Genomic DNA, 14,544 nt, shown 5'->3' with positions numbered 1-14,544 from the left:
GGAGGGAGAGAGAGAGATTGTGTGACGGAGACAGAGAGACAGGCAAAGGGAAATTGAGAAATAGGGGTAGAGGTGGGCATGGCATTAAAGGTAACTACAGTGGCGTTTTCTTCTAAAAATCTCACTAGGAGGGGGGAGGGGTAGAAGAGAAGAGAAGTGGAAGATGAAGAAAAGTAGTGGGAGGTGGGGTTTTGTCTGCTGCTATAAAAGGTTTGTGTGGAGGTTTTCTAACTACAGCATGAAATAAGCTGGCATCCTCAGCATCCTGTACCAAACCTTTAACATATGCCGGGACCTCACAGTTCACAGGTAGGAATAATCCTTAAATCTACTGCTGTCATGCTTATTGGACACCAGCAATGCACCTTATTCATAGCTGAACAAAACAGAGAATGCATTTCTTTTATACAAGAATGGATAACTGAACAAATATTTTCAGTCAGCCGATTACTTTGTGTCATGTTTATCTTGTTCCATAATTAAGTGGCTGCATGAGTGAATGTTGATTTTAAAAAGCCGATCCCCAATAATATAACTAAACCATCACTGTAAAATGCCATGATATATGCCTTTTTTTATAAGCCAAGGGTCATGCAGGAATATTGTTTCCTCTTAGAGTCAAGACTGCCATAAATCAATAATCAATTTAAAAAAAAAGCTGCTATCTGGTTTTCTAGAATTAACAATATCTTGCCATTTTCTTCAGATAGAGCTAAACTTTAATAATGTCTGGGAATGAGGTCCTCTCAAAATTATGTATTCAACAATAAACAATAAAAATAAAAAGCATGACATCATTATTGAGCATTAAACCTTTAATTGTTTGACACTAAATAAAGCTCACCAGATAATGCAGATCATTCATTTAACTCAGCAACAAGCAATGGCCAAGTGTCAATGTGGTGCAGACTGACACCCTGATTTATGTCCTCTCCAGAATATTCCAAAGAATATCAGCTGCTCCACCTTTGTCCCCACGGCAGTCACTCTGCACTCCTTTCCAAGTAAGGAATCGGCTTAAGCTGATGCTCACAATAAAACTACCTTACCACAATCTACACATCCATCAGCACTCATCATGGTCAGATGATGCACCATTTTGACTAGATGGGTTTTGTGTGTGTGTGTGCAATCCCTGCATCCTTTATTCATGTAGGTCTAGAGACAAGTGCAATAGTACCTGTTATCTGACCTTTAAACAGCAAGTCTAGAAAAAATGATGGTGGTTTTGACCTGTCTCCTAGCTGCAATGGAATTTAGCCAGCTCTCTTTACATCTGGCTGAGTGTGGTTTAAATAAGGGGTTTTCTTTGGCAACATAGCAGTACACTGTTTAACTGACATATTTATTGCTGCATGTTTGAGCACCACTCAGGTTTTGTTTTTGGGGTTTTTTTTTTACTCATACTCCCCTGCTGCTTCATGCTTCATCACTATCCACATCCTGCATAAACATTGTACGTTCTGGGTCGATGTGCTTTGTGATGTGCTGTGAGATCTAAAAAGTCACTATCTATGTTCAACGAATGGATTCTTAAAAATAAATGGCTCAACTTCCGTTTAAATAATTACTATTGCAGTGCCCATTCAAAACATGCCTGTTTGGAACAGGCCAATTGCTTGGCCTAGAGTATTGCTGCTTGCATCTCAAGAACCACTCTGAGTGTGGGGACGTTTGAACTGTGGTATTCATACCCGCAATGTCGTCATGCACTTGACATCATCACGTCTGTGTCATGCGCGTGACATCATCACATCTGTACGTTTGGTACGAACATATAACATGCTGGGCACCCGGGTAGCATAGCAGGCTATGCCGTTGCCTACCAACACGGGGTCAGCGGTTCGAATCCCCGTGTTACCTCCGGCTTGGTCGGGCGTCTCTACAGACACAATTGGCCGTGTCTGCGCATGGGAAGCCGGATGTGAAGAGTAGGGTAATTGGCCAGGTAAAATTGGGGAGAAAAAGAGCGGGGGGGGGCGGGAACGTATAACATGTCAGCTGTCTACCAACACAGGATCTCTGGTTCAAATCCCCATGTTACCTCCAGCTTAGTCGGGCATCCCTGCAGAATTGGCCGTGTCTGCAGGTGGGAAGCCGGATGTGGGTAACAGTGGAATAATTGGCTATGTACAATTGGGGAAGAAAAAAAAACAGTGTAACATGCTAGCGTGTCCAGGTAGCGTAGTTGTCTATTTAATTGCCTACCAACATGGGGATAGCCGGGTCGAATCCCTGTGTTACCTCCGGCTTGGTCGGGCATCCTTACAGACACAATTGGCCGTGTCTGCGGGTGGGAAGCTGGATGTGGGTAAGAGTGGGGCAATTGGCTATGTACAATTGGGGAGAAAAACACATAACATGCTAACTTAGCCTCATTAACTTAGGTTTGAGCAAGCTAATTAGAGAACCACTCATCCTTACGACTTCACACTTGACACTGCACTTCCTTGAGTCATCAGCAACACACCCACCAAGTGTGAAGTCGATCGGATGAACAGTTTTCGAGAAAATTGAAGGAAAGACAGATTCCTTTCATTTTCATTTTTTTTATAGTTTGCAAATCCCATCAGAATATACAATTAATAACAATTATACAGAACACAGAAGACATTTTCCCCTGTTCTCCCTACCACAACTCGTCTCCACCAACCGAGTAGGGACATAAAAGAAAAAGGAAAAAAACAGAATAAAAAAATGTAAACAATTTTAATTAAAAAATAAATAAAAAAGGGTGTGTCTTAAAACAATGTACAAGGTCGTGATGGTACCCTACTCCCTCAGAGCTTGTTCCTGCTAAAGCAGATTAGAAATTATCTATTTGGTTGAAAATAAATATGTGTAAACATGGCTAGTTTTCCTCTCTAAATCATTAAGTAACATTATAGCTGATTTTGAATAATTAACTTTGTATCCAAATATTTTTCCAAATGTTTTAATAAGATCTAGGAGTGCAGCGATAGAACTGTTTAGATTTTTTAGCAGCAAGATTACATCATCGGCAAAGCCAAGTCAAATCAAGTTTATTTGTATAGCCCACTACCACAAATTACAAATTTGCCTCAGTGGGCTTTACAGCAACACAACATCCTGTCCTTAGACCCTCACATTGGATAAGGAACAACTCCAAAAAAAATAAAAACTTTAACAGGGAGAAAAAATAGGAAGAAACCACAGGGAGAGCAACAGAAGAGGGATCTCTCTCCCAAGACGGACAACATGCAATGGATGTTGTGTTTACACAATTTACAGAATACAACATTGAAAGAGGATAACAGAATTATAATGGAATTATAAAATTTATGAAGAATATGATGTGCAGGATGCCAAGCAGTGTCCAGATGCCACCCACGAATGGGATAATTGGCTGGATACAATTGGGGAGAAAAAGGGAAAAATCCATTAAGTGCCATTGCTACCAGCAGCAGGAGGAGCACGGCCAGATGACGCCGATGGTGGTGGCCATCCAGACTGCTAGCAACAAGGAGAGGTTGTTCCTGTTGACCACGCAGCAACTTAGGCAGAAGCAGGAGGCAGATGTGGCCCTTGTGCTGGTGAGGCGCTCCAAGTGGACAGAGGTGTCAGCGCTGGGGCCCGAGGTAAAATCCTACGCTCCACGACGGGTTGGCATACTGGTGGTGGCAAGCTCCCAGATGAGGGAGCAGCCTCCTGCAGCTATTGGTGCCCTGTGTGCCGCGTCCCCAGGTTCTCAAGATGGTCCTTGGCTCAGTGGGGGTGGGGCGCTACGGGAATGCCAAGACCTTCCACCACCTCAGGGGGTGGTTCTACTGGCTTGGCTGTCGACAAGACGTGGAGCTGAATTTGCACGGCTGTGACTCCTGCATCCACCATGCCTGGGCCGTCTCCAGAGTGCGGCAGAAGAGGGCTTGTGACACACAGTGTGTGAGGTGGTCTTTTTGCCAGCGGCGACACCCTGGACTTTTGAGGGACTATGTAATGTGTGATGAGATGTATGTAATGTGTGACGACTGACCCCTCAAGTGGGGGCTATGTAGCAACCTGGGGAGGCGGTCTCTCCAACTGTCGGCGGCTCTACACTGGGGGAGTGCAGGGGCTCATGGGACAGTTAATGTTCGGGTTAAAATTGTGTTTTAGTTCATGTTTTGGTTATTGTTTGGTTGTTTGATTGGGGGTTCAACTCGGACTAAGTAGAAGACCGTTCACTGACTGACTGACTGTAGGACCGTGACATAGACTGATGATGCCAGTTATGGCATTCGTTGTGTGTTGTCAGATCTGGTCTGTTCTGGCAATTGTGAAAATAAAAGAGCACTCCCGGGGTCGTGCAGTGTATGGGGCATGGGAGTTGCAGTTAAAAAGAGATCTCTGCTTCTTGACTCATTCTTCCACACCAGCTTGCCACAATACTTTATCATTATTATCAATTTATATTTTACATTATTTCATAATTCACCTTGGAGAAATTCTGTCTATGTAGTGAGACGGGGTCTCTACCACCTTTTCAGGGTGCAGGGACTTCCTATACACCCTAGGGTGTTGGTAAAAAAAGACCACCTGTTATCTAAAGCTCTAGTTTTGTGAGGACTATCTCTAACAAACATCTCACCTTTCTTGCTATAAATTATTTCAAAATCAGCAATAATATGTTTCTCCCCACAATATCAGCTTCAGGAACTCCAGCCTCTGATGGCAGTGATACATTCGGAGCATGAGAAGCCTCAGGAAGAGACAGCAAATGATGGGCAGCCTGAAACACCCACATCCCTTCAGAAGGCGAGAGCCCGCTTCTTAAAGGGAGTCTCCTACTTCTCTGGAGACATGGAGGCATTTGGGAATTGGATGAAAAGTAAGATAATACTTGCAGAATAACAGCCAATTTAAAAAAAATGTTTTAAAGGAGATAAACATGTAACTGTAGCCAACATACTGTATATCTTTCTCTCCACAAGAATAACTGCCAGATTTTCCTTTGGGAGTGCACCATTACACATACTGTTGATGTGCCCTTGAACAAAGCAGTAAAGCTACTGCTGTTTATGACCAGCAGTGGAAAACTATGTTTGTACTGGGAATCTCTCAGGTGTGAAAGTGTGTAACATTGCGAGTGGGCAGCATGATGTTGCTGCAAATAGATTAAGGGGTCCAGGTACCTGCCACACTAAATCTAAGGTATGGATGAAAATGCTGTGGCATGTGGATGATGTTTGGGGGGTTACACATATGTACCTAAGAAAATAGACATATGTCACAATCAGTGAAGTGTAGGTCATCTATTGATGGCAGGAACACACACATAACTGAGGTTATTGCTTTTTAAAGACCCTTTTCTTTATTACTTGGTGAGATCCATATGGTAAACAAAATGTAACTAGTATTGTATTCAGAGCAAAGAAGTTTATCCACCCCATTATGTTAAGTCCCATCTTCAAATAGCCACATTTGTTGATGGTTGCTGACATTCAGACAATCACATCAGTGAAGCTGTCATCTGTTGTCTCAAAATCCGATGACACACCCTCGCCCCTGCGTTCTATGGCACATTGCGAGTGGGCAGCATGATCTTGTTGCAAATAGATTAAGAGGTCCCAGGTACCTGCCACACTAAAACTAAGGTATGGATGAAAATGCTGTGGCATGTGGAAGATGTTTGGGTAGTCATATGTATGTATATATATATATATAGATATATATAAAAAAGACATATACGCCACAATCAATGAAGTGTGGATCATCTATTGATGGCAAGAACACCCACATAACTGAGGTTATTGCTTTGTATAGACCATGTTCTTTATTACTTGGTGGCATCCATATGGTAAACGAAATGTGAATTGAATTGTATTCACAAAGAAAATAAGTTTACCCACCCCATTATGTTAAGTCCCATCTTCAAATAGCCACATTTGTTGATGGTTGCTGACAGTCAGTCAATCCCATTAGTGAAGCTGTCATCTGTTGTCTCAAAGTTCCATGACACACCCTCTCCCTGTGTTCTTCGGCACACTTTGAAGCACTTTGTGGTGAACTTGTTTTCTCAAAAGCACTTTGAAAATAAATTGTCTCAATTTTAAAATCAAATGTCAGTTTTTCTACTGCTCCCTACTGTGTAACACTGACTCAGAGGATACAACAATGTGCATCCTTCACTGAAATATACATCTGTATGCTCCTAGGTAAACCTGGGAGAGTGGCTAAATTTGATCTCTTTTCTCATCCTCTAGAGCAGTTTTTTCTGCTCCAGTTGCTGGACTGGGTGTTGCGTGGAGCTGCCCAGGTGATGTTTGTGAACAACCCTTTGAGTGGGCTCATCATTTTTGGGGGTCTGATCCTGCAGAACTACTGGTGGGCCCTCAACGGCTTTGTGGGCACACTCTTTGCCACAATTTCTGCGCTCATACTGCAACAGGACAGGTCTGAATAAATTTAAAAAATGATACAATTATAGTAGTAAATAAACACTGCAACCTTGGTGCAAAGCATCAGATGTCACCCTTGTTCTATGTAGAGGGAAACATGGTTTAGGTGTTAAGAGGGTTGGAATTGGTACATTATAGGTTATCAAACGGCCACATTCAATTACACACTCCCACTTCATGATTTAGCTCCATAACACCTCCGGAAGGCTTATCAGTAAATTCTATCGCAAAATTCAAGGTAAATTTTCATTTAAATGACCTGTTTTTGTATGACATTGCATGCGAACACAGACAACGTGAACACAGACAATGGCATTAAATAAAAGGGGTTAATTAATTGTTTTTAACTGTTATGTTATGTAATCTGGCAATGAGCGGATGGGAAACCAGAGTACATAGACTGTTGAGTTGATGAGTTGATGGAAGGCAGGGGTGCAGACTGGGTAGGTAAGGTGAATGAGCTGCCAAACAGGAGATGAACTGGAGAGTGCCAGGGAAGGGAGCCACATACACACATGCGCGCGCACACACACACACACACACACACACACACACACACACACACACACACACACACACACACACACACACACACACACACACGGGAAAACAGGAGACACCAGGAAAAAGGGAAACACATAGAAACACAAGGGAAACTGGAGACATGGCCAAGACCATGACAATGTGTTCATTTCTACCTTGTCATCAATTGCAACAGTAATAGATTAAGGCCATAGCTTACTGACTTGCACCCTTGTGTTATCTAGTTTTATTGCTGTCCCATGTGCATTAGCTCTTATACATACACATATTTTTATGGGACATGACTTCAGTATTATGGGTGTGTTGTGTTTAATGTCCAATTTGATTTTTTTCTGTTTACTCTATATAGTCTATTTTTGTGCTAAGCTATACTATTCTATATTCATAATACAGTGAGAAATGCAATCATAGAGTCATTCATTTGTTCATATACTTTTCAAACTAATTTTCCGTTTATTTGTTTTTATCAGAGGTGCAATAGCTGCAGGGCTGTACGGGTACAATGGCATCCTGGTGGGCCTACTCATGGCTGTGTTCTCCAATGCTGGGAACTGGTACTGGTGGCTCCTGCTACCCAACGTCTTCATGTCTATGATGTGGTGAGCATCTCTCTGTTGCCATGTGTTTATGACAGAGTGATATGGCGATATATTAAAATAGATGGAAGTTTTCACAACATGAAAGGCTTCAAATTAAACTATAGTCTTATCCCTCTCAAACACCGAGGGAAAATGTAGGACAATGAAATGAAGTCTCACATAGCAAATGACTTAGGCATGCATGAAGCTTTAAAGAATAATGGTACCACTTAAATATTAAGATTTCAAGTCACGGGACGATATTTTGTTTGTTCTTTTCGAGGTTAAATTGTGTCAAATCCTAGTTTAAGATACCTTTTGCGCACAGGTGCAGATGCTGCTTGAGTCAAGTGAGCAGCTCGACATATAAGAGTTCATCTCCACTTTAGTCACACCTCAGTCTGGCACTGGTTCTGTTGTCAATGTTTTTAAATCAACATGATCTTACTGGTTAGAGATGACCTGCATTCTGTTTGAATCTTAACAATATAGTACATAGCTCCATCACCTCATCCCCCTATTCTTACTTTCTTATTCTCTGTTCTTTTCCTCTTTTAAAGAGCAGAGCAAACTGAGTCAAGGTGGTTGGGTGGTGATTTTGGTAGATTTTTTTCTTCATCACTAAATATCGTGAAGATGCAATGTGCAATGTTTTAATAATATGTCTCCTCCTATTCCAGCCCAATAGTGTCCAGTGCCCTTGCATCTATCAACAGTCGCTGGGACCTCCCAGTTTTCACCTTGCCCTTCAATATCCTGGTGTGTGTCCATATGGTGGCTACTGGCCACTACAACCACCATTTCCCACAAGTTCTCATCCAGCCTCGCTCTGAGCTACCCAACATCACCTGGGCTAACATCGATGTAGCCAAGGTAAGAGAGATTCTAGAGAATTCTCCATATTTCTCTGGGTAGACGTTTTGCCACTGTGTGTGAATATCAGGTCGGAATGCAAAGCATCTGGAAAGGCTGCATTTTGTCCCCGAGAACATTCAGTGTCATCAGGATTGTAGTATTTTCAAAAAGCACATCAAGAAGTCCACCCCCATCTTTACATTAAACCTCGTCTCACCTCAGAGACCTCACCTATCGGATACTCTCACTTAACAATGATGGTGTTTAAGCCTGGATTCTCACTTGACCTTGATAATAATTTAAAGAAGGGCATGTCAGACTAGTCAACTTTCTGAGCTGTTTTAAACTGGCATAGCACTGGTGCATTCTGCAAATCTATGCAAATCTTAACTGACCTGGAGGGAACATACACACACATACACACACACACACACACACACACACACACACACACACACACACACACACACACACACACACACACACACACACACACACACACACACACACACACACACACACACATATATACACTACCGTTCAAAAGTTTGGGATCACCCAAACAATTTCGTGTTTTCCATGAAAAGTCACACTTATTCACCACCATATGTTGTGAAATGAATAGAAAATAGAGTCAAGACATTGACAAGGTTAGAAATAATGATTTGTATTTGAAATAAGATTTTTTTTACATCAAACTTTGCTTTCGTCAAAGAATCCTCCATTTGCAGCAATTACAGCATTGCAGACCTTTGGCATTCTAGCTGTTAATTTGTTGAGGTAATCTGGAGAAATTGCACCCCACGCTTCCAGAAGCAGCTCCCACAAGTTGGATTGGTTGGATGGGCACTTCTTTGAGCAGATTGAGTTTCTGGAGCATCACATTTGTGGGGTCAATTAAACGCTCAAAATGGCCAGAAAAAGAGAACTTTCATCTGAAACTCGACAGTCTATTCTTGTTCTTAGAAATGAAGGCTATTCCATGCGAGAAATTGCTAAGAAATCGAAGATTTCCTACACCGGTGTGTACTACTCCCTTCAGAGGACAGCACAAACAGGCTCTAACAGGTACTATTTAATGAAGATGCCAGTTGGGGACCTGTGAGGCGTCTGTTTCTCAAACTAGAGACTCTAATGTACTTATCTTCTTGCTCAGTTGTGCAACGCGGCCTCCCACTTCTTTTTCTACTCTGGTTAGAGCCTGTTTGTGCTGTCCTCTGAAGGGAGTAGTACACACCGGTGTAGGAAATCTTCAATTTCTTAGCAATTTCTCGCATGGAATAGCCTTCATTTCTAAGAACAAGAATAGACTGTCGAGTTTCAGATGAAAGTTCTCTTTTTCTGGCCATTTTGAGCGTTTAATTGACCCCACAAATGTGATGCTCCAGAAACTCAATCTGCTCAAAGAAGTGCCCATCCAACCAATCCAACTTGTGGGAGCTGCTTCTGGAAGCGTGGGGTGCAATTTCTCCAGATTACCTCAACAAATTAACAGCTAGAATGCCAAAGGTCTGCAATGCTGTAATTGCTGCAAATGGAGGATTCTTTGACGAAAGCAAAGTTTGATGTAAAAAAAATCTTATTTCAAATACAAATCATTATTTCTAACCTTGTCAATGTCTTGACTCTATTTTCTATTCATTTCACAACATATGGTGGTGAATAAGTGTGACTTTTCATGGAAAACACAAAATTTTTTGGGTGATCCCAAACTTTTGAACGGTAGTGTATATATATATATATATATATATATATATATATATATATATATATATATATATATATATATTTATGAATGTGTGTGTGCCTCATTCTTGAGTGAGCAATGGGAGATTTAGAGCACAGAAACTATTTTATGCAAGCACAAGTTATATTTTGAAGAGAAATTATATGCATGCAAAAAATAAGTGCATTTGAGCAAACAAAAATCTATTCTGTGCTCAATAAACGTATTTGCAGTTTGCTATTATCCACATTAATGTGCAATAATAACCCCTCTCACTCATATTCCCTCTCTCAAACTACTGCTTGGTGCACTGGCAGACTGCTGCAAACTAGCTAACATTGTCTCTCGCGCACAACTTCTCCACTCTGTGTGTGCTCAACTTTAGCTGGACACTCGCTCAACCTGGCACAGTGTTAGAAATGTGCATCAAAATAAACCAATCAGAAAATTGGAGAAGGTAAATTTTGATAGGCTGTTTTCTGGAAGCTTTATGAAAAAAAAGACAACTGATTAGAGTGGAGTTATTCGACTACAACTGGACTAAAACACATTTTCGGTCAATATTTTTTACTATTGACTTATACTACATAAATGCCTTGTCTAGTGCTGTAGTGTTGCGTTGTTTGGATTAACATTATATCCCCATGTAACTTGAGACATATGCTGTTGTGTGACTTGTCTGACTCATCATTCTCTAGAATTTGTAAGGTTGTGTCAGGTTGGCTGTCTCCCAATTCAGTGAGTGAGTGTGCAGGTCTGCAAAGTTGGCTGAGTGAATGAGTGAGTGAGTGTGCAGGCAAAGTTGAGCGCACACAGAGTGGAGAGGTTGAGCGAGAGAGTGAAAATGTGAGCTAGTGTGCAGCAGTCTGCCAGCACACCTTGCAAGAGTTTATGAGAGGGCGTTTGAGTAAAACTGAGTGAAAGGGATTATTGTTATTAATATGGACATTTATATGGATAATAGCAAACATGCAAATACATTTATTGAGCATAGATTTTTGTTTGCTCAAATGAAGTTATTTTTGCTCGCATATAACTTCTCTTCAAAATATAATGTATATGCTTGCAAAATATATTTTTCTATGCTCCACATTTCCCATTGCTTGCTCAGGAATGAAGCACAAATATAACCCCATGGTATATTTGGTAGACATGTTTTACCACTGTGTGTGAATATCAGGTTGGAATTCAAAGCATCTGGAAAGTCTGCATTTTGTCCCCAAGAACATTCAGTGTCCTCAGGATTGTAGTATTTTCAAAACACATCAAGAAGTCCACCCTCATCCTTACAGTCAACCCCTTGTCTCATCTCAGAGTCCTCACATACCAGATACTCTCACAGAACCATGATGGTGTTTAAGGCTGAATTTTCACTTGAACTTGATAATCATTTAAAGAAAGGGTGTGTCAGACTTGTCAACTTTTTGAGCTGTTTTAAACTGGCGTAGCAATGGTGCACTCTGCAAATCTATGCACATCTTAACTGATCTGGAGGGAACATCAACATACATATATATAATGGTAGTGTTTTGGTATATTTGATAGTATATTTATATCTATTACTACCACAACTCATTAGTGGAAAGATTTCAGCTATTGATCTCTGCTTTGTATCTACTACAATCCAATTTAGTCTTTCTGCTTGTATCCCTTTAGCTGTTTCAGTCAGTGCCTGTGGGAATAGGGCAGGTATATGGCTGCGACAACCCCTGGACAGGTGGGATCTTCATCATTGCACTCTTCATCTCCTCCCCTATCACATGTGCCCATGCTGTCCTGGGTTCTACAGTGGGCATGGTCTCAGGTAACAATCATACAGCAAATATGGCAATGTAGGCAGCACCATAAGGAAAAGTCTTCTGTGTCTCCTGTACAAGTCCCTTTCATTCCAATGGACTCTGCATCATTGTGAAGATAAAGAGGGCATCTTATACTTATTCTTATGCACATGCCTATCGAGTGAATTTGGCATTTAGTGGAGTTCTTGTAACTGATCATGCATCAGCTCAATCATGTTTTCACGTTGTCTGTCACCCAACCATACTTATTCACAGCTTATAAGAATTGTCACATCCAATATATTACGACTATGTTGTAATTTCCAGACACAGTCACGCTACAAACGTTTTTAAAGGAACAATCAGCAGAGGCTGTCACATTAGTTCACTGTTTACAGTTAACATTCCTAAATACATTTTTTGAAATTCTCTATTTACTACCTTAGTACCTCCCTAATGCTTGTTAATATCAGTTTGTGTGTGATTTATAGGTTTGGCGCTGGCTGCTCCATTTGAAAACATCTACTTTGGCCTCTGGGGATACAACTGTGTGTTAGCATGTATTGCCATTGGAGGAATGTTTTATGCTCTCACCTGGCAGGTGCACTTGCTTGCGATGACCTGTGGTAAGTAGACACCCACCAAACGCACTATAATAAGTAACAAATTCTTAAAACCTAGCTAATTCTGAACATACAACACAATTCAAATGTTGCCATCCAATGTGTAACATTTGCAATGTTGTTGTCTTGAGTGAGAGAGAGAGAGAGAGAGAGAGAGAGAGAGAGAGAGAGAGAGAGAGAGAGAGAGAGAGAGAGATCCCTCCTCTGTTGCTCTCCCTGAGGTTTCTTCCTATTTTTCTCCCTGTTAAAGGGGTTATTCTAGGGAGTTGTTCCTTATCCGATGCGAGGGTCTACGGACAGGATGTTGTGTTGCTGTAAAGCCCACTGAGCAAATTTATAATTTGTGAAAAAATTGACTTGACTTGTGAACCGTTAGTTCTCCTGAAGTTCTGCATTAGAATCGGGATCAAAGGCATGGCACATAATTTACTGTGTTTCTACTTGGTCTCCTGCAGGTTTCTTCTGTGCATATCTTGGCTCAGCCATCGCCAACATTATGTCTGCTGTAAGAACACAACTTATATCCAACCTTCTGAAATCCTTATATGAGACTGTTACACTCACAAGTAGCTAAAGTCAGGCTAACAGCTCTATTTATCTATTTACAGTTTGGTTTGCCTGCCTGCACCTGGCCTTTCTGTCTGTCTGCTCTTACCTTTCTCCTAATAACCACGGGGACCAAGGCGATCTTTAAGCTGCCACTTGCTAAGGTCACCTACCCTGAGAAGAACCTATGCTTCTTCTGGAAACTCAAGAAGCAGGAGAAGATGGAAAAAGCTGAGAAGGAGGAGCAACAGCAAAAAACCACGGAGGAAGAAGTGAAAGTTAATGAAAAAGAACAGCTGAAACTTGAGCTAGAAAGAATGGAGGAACAGAACAGTTTGAGTGATGCATTAGAGCGACAGCTTGAGGGCACATACATTGAAAACATGGAGACAGACGTAAGGCTGCATGTGCCTGAGGAGGAGATAACAAACAGAGACTGAAATGACGTTGTCATCACAGAAAATGCTTGACACAGTTTGACAGTCACGTCTGTCTGCACACCCACACATACTCATACATTACACACATGGTCACACATGCACATGTGCACATATACGTGTGTGCATGCCCACTTCACATACAAACACAAAATGCATACATAACATGAATTCATAGCAATCCAGAGATGGTTATTGGATTAAAAAAAACAAGTCACTACTGTTTGCTAATTAAAGTGTGACATTTCTGTGAAATGTATACATATCTATATTTTTTTTAAATATTAAAAGTTTATTCCAAACCGTGTGGGTCTATATTGTGAAAGACTTAACTCTTATATAAATCCCTGAGAGGGACTCTCTTTTTCACTTGACCTGCCTCACAAGGAGACAAGATTGCAGGATAGTTTTCAGTGCAGCACCTTCTGAAGTTGGTGGGTATTAATTGTCTTACTCAGGGACACTTCAGCAGACCTTGCTTGCCCACATGGGGACCTTCAAGTTGAAGGTCTGTCTTCCTACATCTCATGCTGCCTTCGGGCACATTACCAAGTTTGCAACTAATACAGTTCACTTTGGCCTGAACTGGTCACACTGCTGCTTACAGCAAGCACACTTTAAAATGTCAGTGAAGGAAATGCAGATCATTACACTTTTTCCTAAGCACCTATTTAATACCCAGTTATGTATACATCAAACAATGTTTCATCATGCTTGATATAGACATAACATAACTTCATTTACTGAGTTCAGAAATTTGACCAAAATGGTGCACTTTAAAATAAATCTATCAATAAGCACGGTCAAAATATGGACACTCGGGGGGGGGGGGGGGTCCGGGTAGCGTAGCAGTCTATTCCATTGCCTACCAACATGGGGATCATCAGTTCAAATCCCCGTGCTACCTCCGGCTTGGTCAGGTATCCCTACAGACACAACTGGCCGTGTCTGAAGGTGGAAAGCCAGATGTGGGTATGTGTCCTGGTCGCTGCAGTAGCGTCTCCTCTAATTGGTCAGGGTGCCAGATCAGGAGGGAGGGGGAACTGGGGGAAATAGCATG

The 14,544-nt window shown here is 41.4% G+C and overlaps 1 protein-coding gene across 2 annotated transcripts; it reads left to right on the top strand.

The window, feature by feature from the left end:
- Positions 1-243: 243 nt before the first annotated feature.
- Positions 244-13,666, top strand: slc14a2 (solute carrier family 14 member 2). Of its 2 annotated transcripts, none has more exons than XM_056291772.1 (9): positions 244-309; positions 4,648-4,828; positions 6,204-6,393; positions 7,412-7,540; positions 8,200-8,392; positions 11,757-11,904; positions 12,370-12,504; positions 12,957-13,006; positions 13,110-13,666. In XM_056291772.1, exons 1-9 carry the CDS (start codon positions 286-288, stop codon positions 13,485-13,487), a joined length of 1,428 nt encoding a protein of 475 aa, XP_056147747.1. In that variant the 5' UTR covers positions 244-285; the 3' UTR covers positions 13,488-13,666. The 2 variants fall into 2 exon arrangements, with proteins under 2 accessions (XP_056147747.1, XP_056147756.1); XM_056291781.1 differs by lacking the exon at positions 244-309 and adding an exon at positions 952-1,004.
- Positions 13,667-14,544: the final 878 nt, after the last annotated feature.

The sequence above is a fragment of the Lampris incognitus genome, chromosome 1 (assembly GCF_029633865.1).
Source record: "Lampris incognitus isolate fLamInc1 chromosome 1, fLamInc1.hap2, whole genome shotgun sequence".
NCBI classification, from domain to species: domain Eukaryota; kingdom Metazoa; phylum Chordata; class Actinopteri; order Lampriformes; family Lampridae; genus Lampris; species Lampris incognitus.
The sequence above is the reverse complement of the archived record's forward strand: the minus strand, read 5'-3'. Positions and strand labels throughout refer to the sequence as shown.

Coding starts and splice junctions, on each gene's coding strand:
- slc14a2 (XM_056291772.1), top strand. CDS start 286: ATGCCGGGACCTCACAGTTCACAG. Junction 6,394..7,411: donor CTCATACTGCAACAGGACAG/GTCTGAATAAAT, acceptor TGTTTTTATCAG/AGGTGCAATAGCTGCAGGGC. Junction 7,541..8,199: donor GTCTTCATGTCTATGATGTG/GTGAGCATCTCT, acceptor CTCCTATTCCAG/CCCAATAGTGTCCAGTGCCC.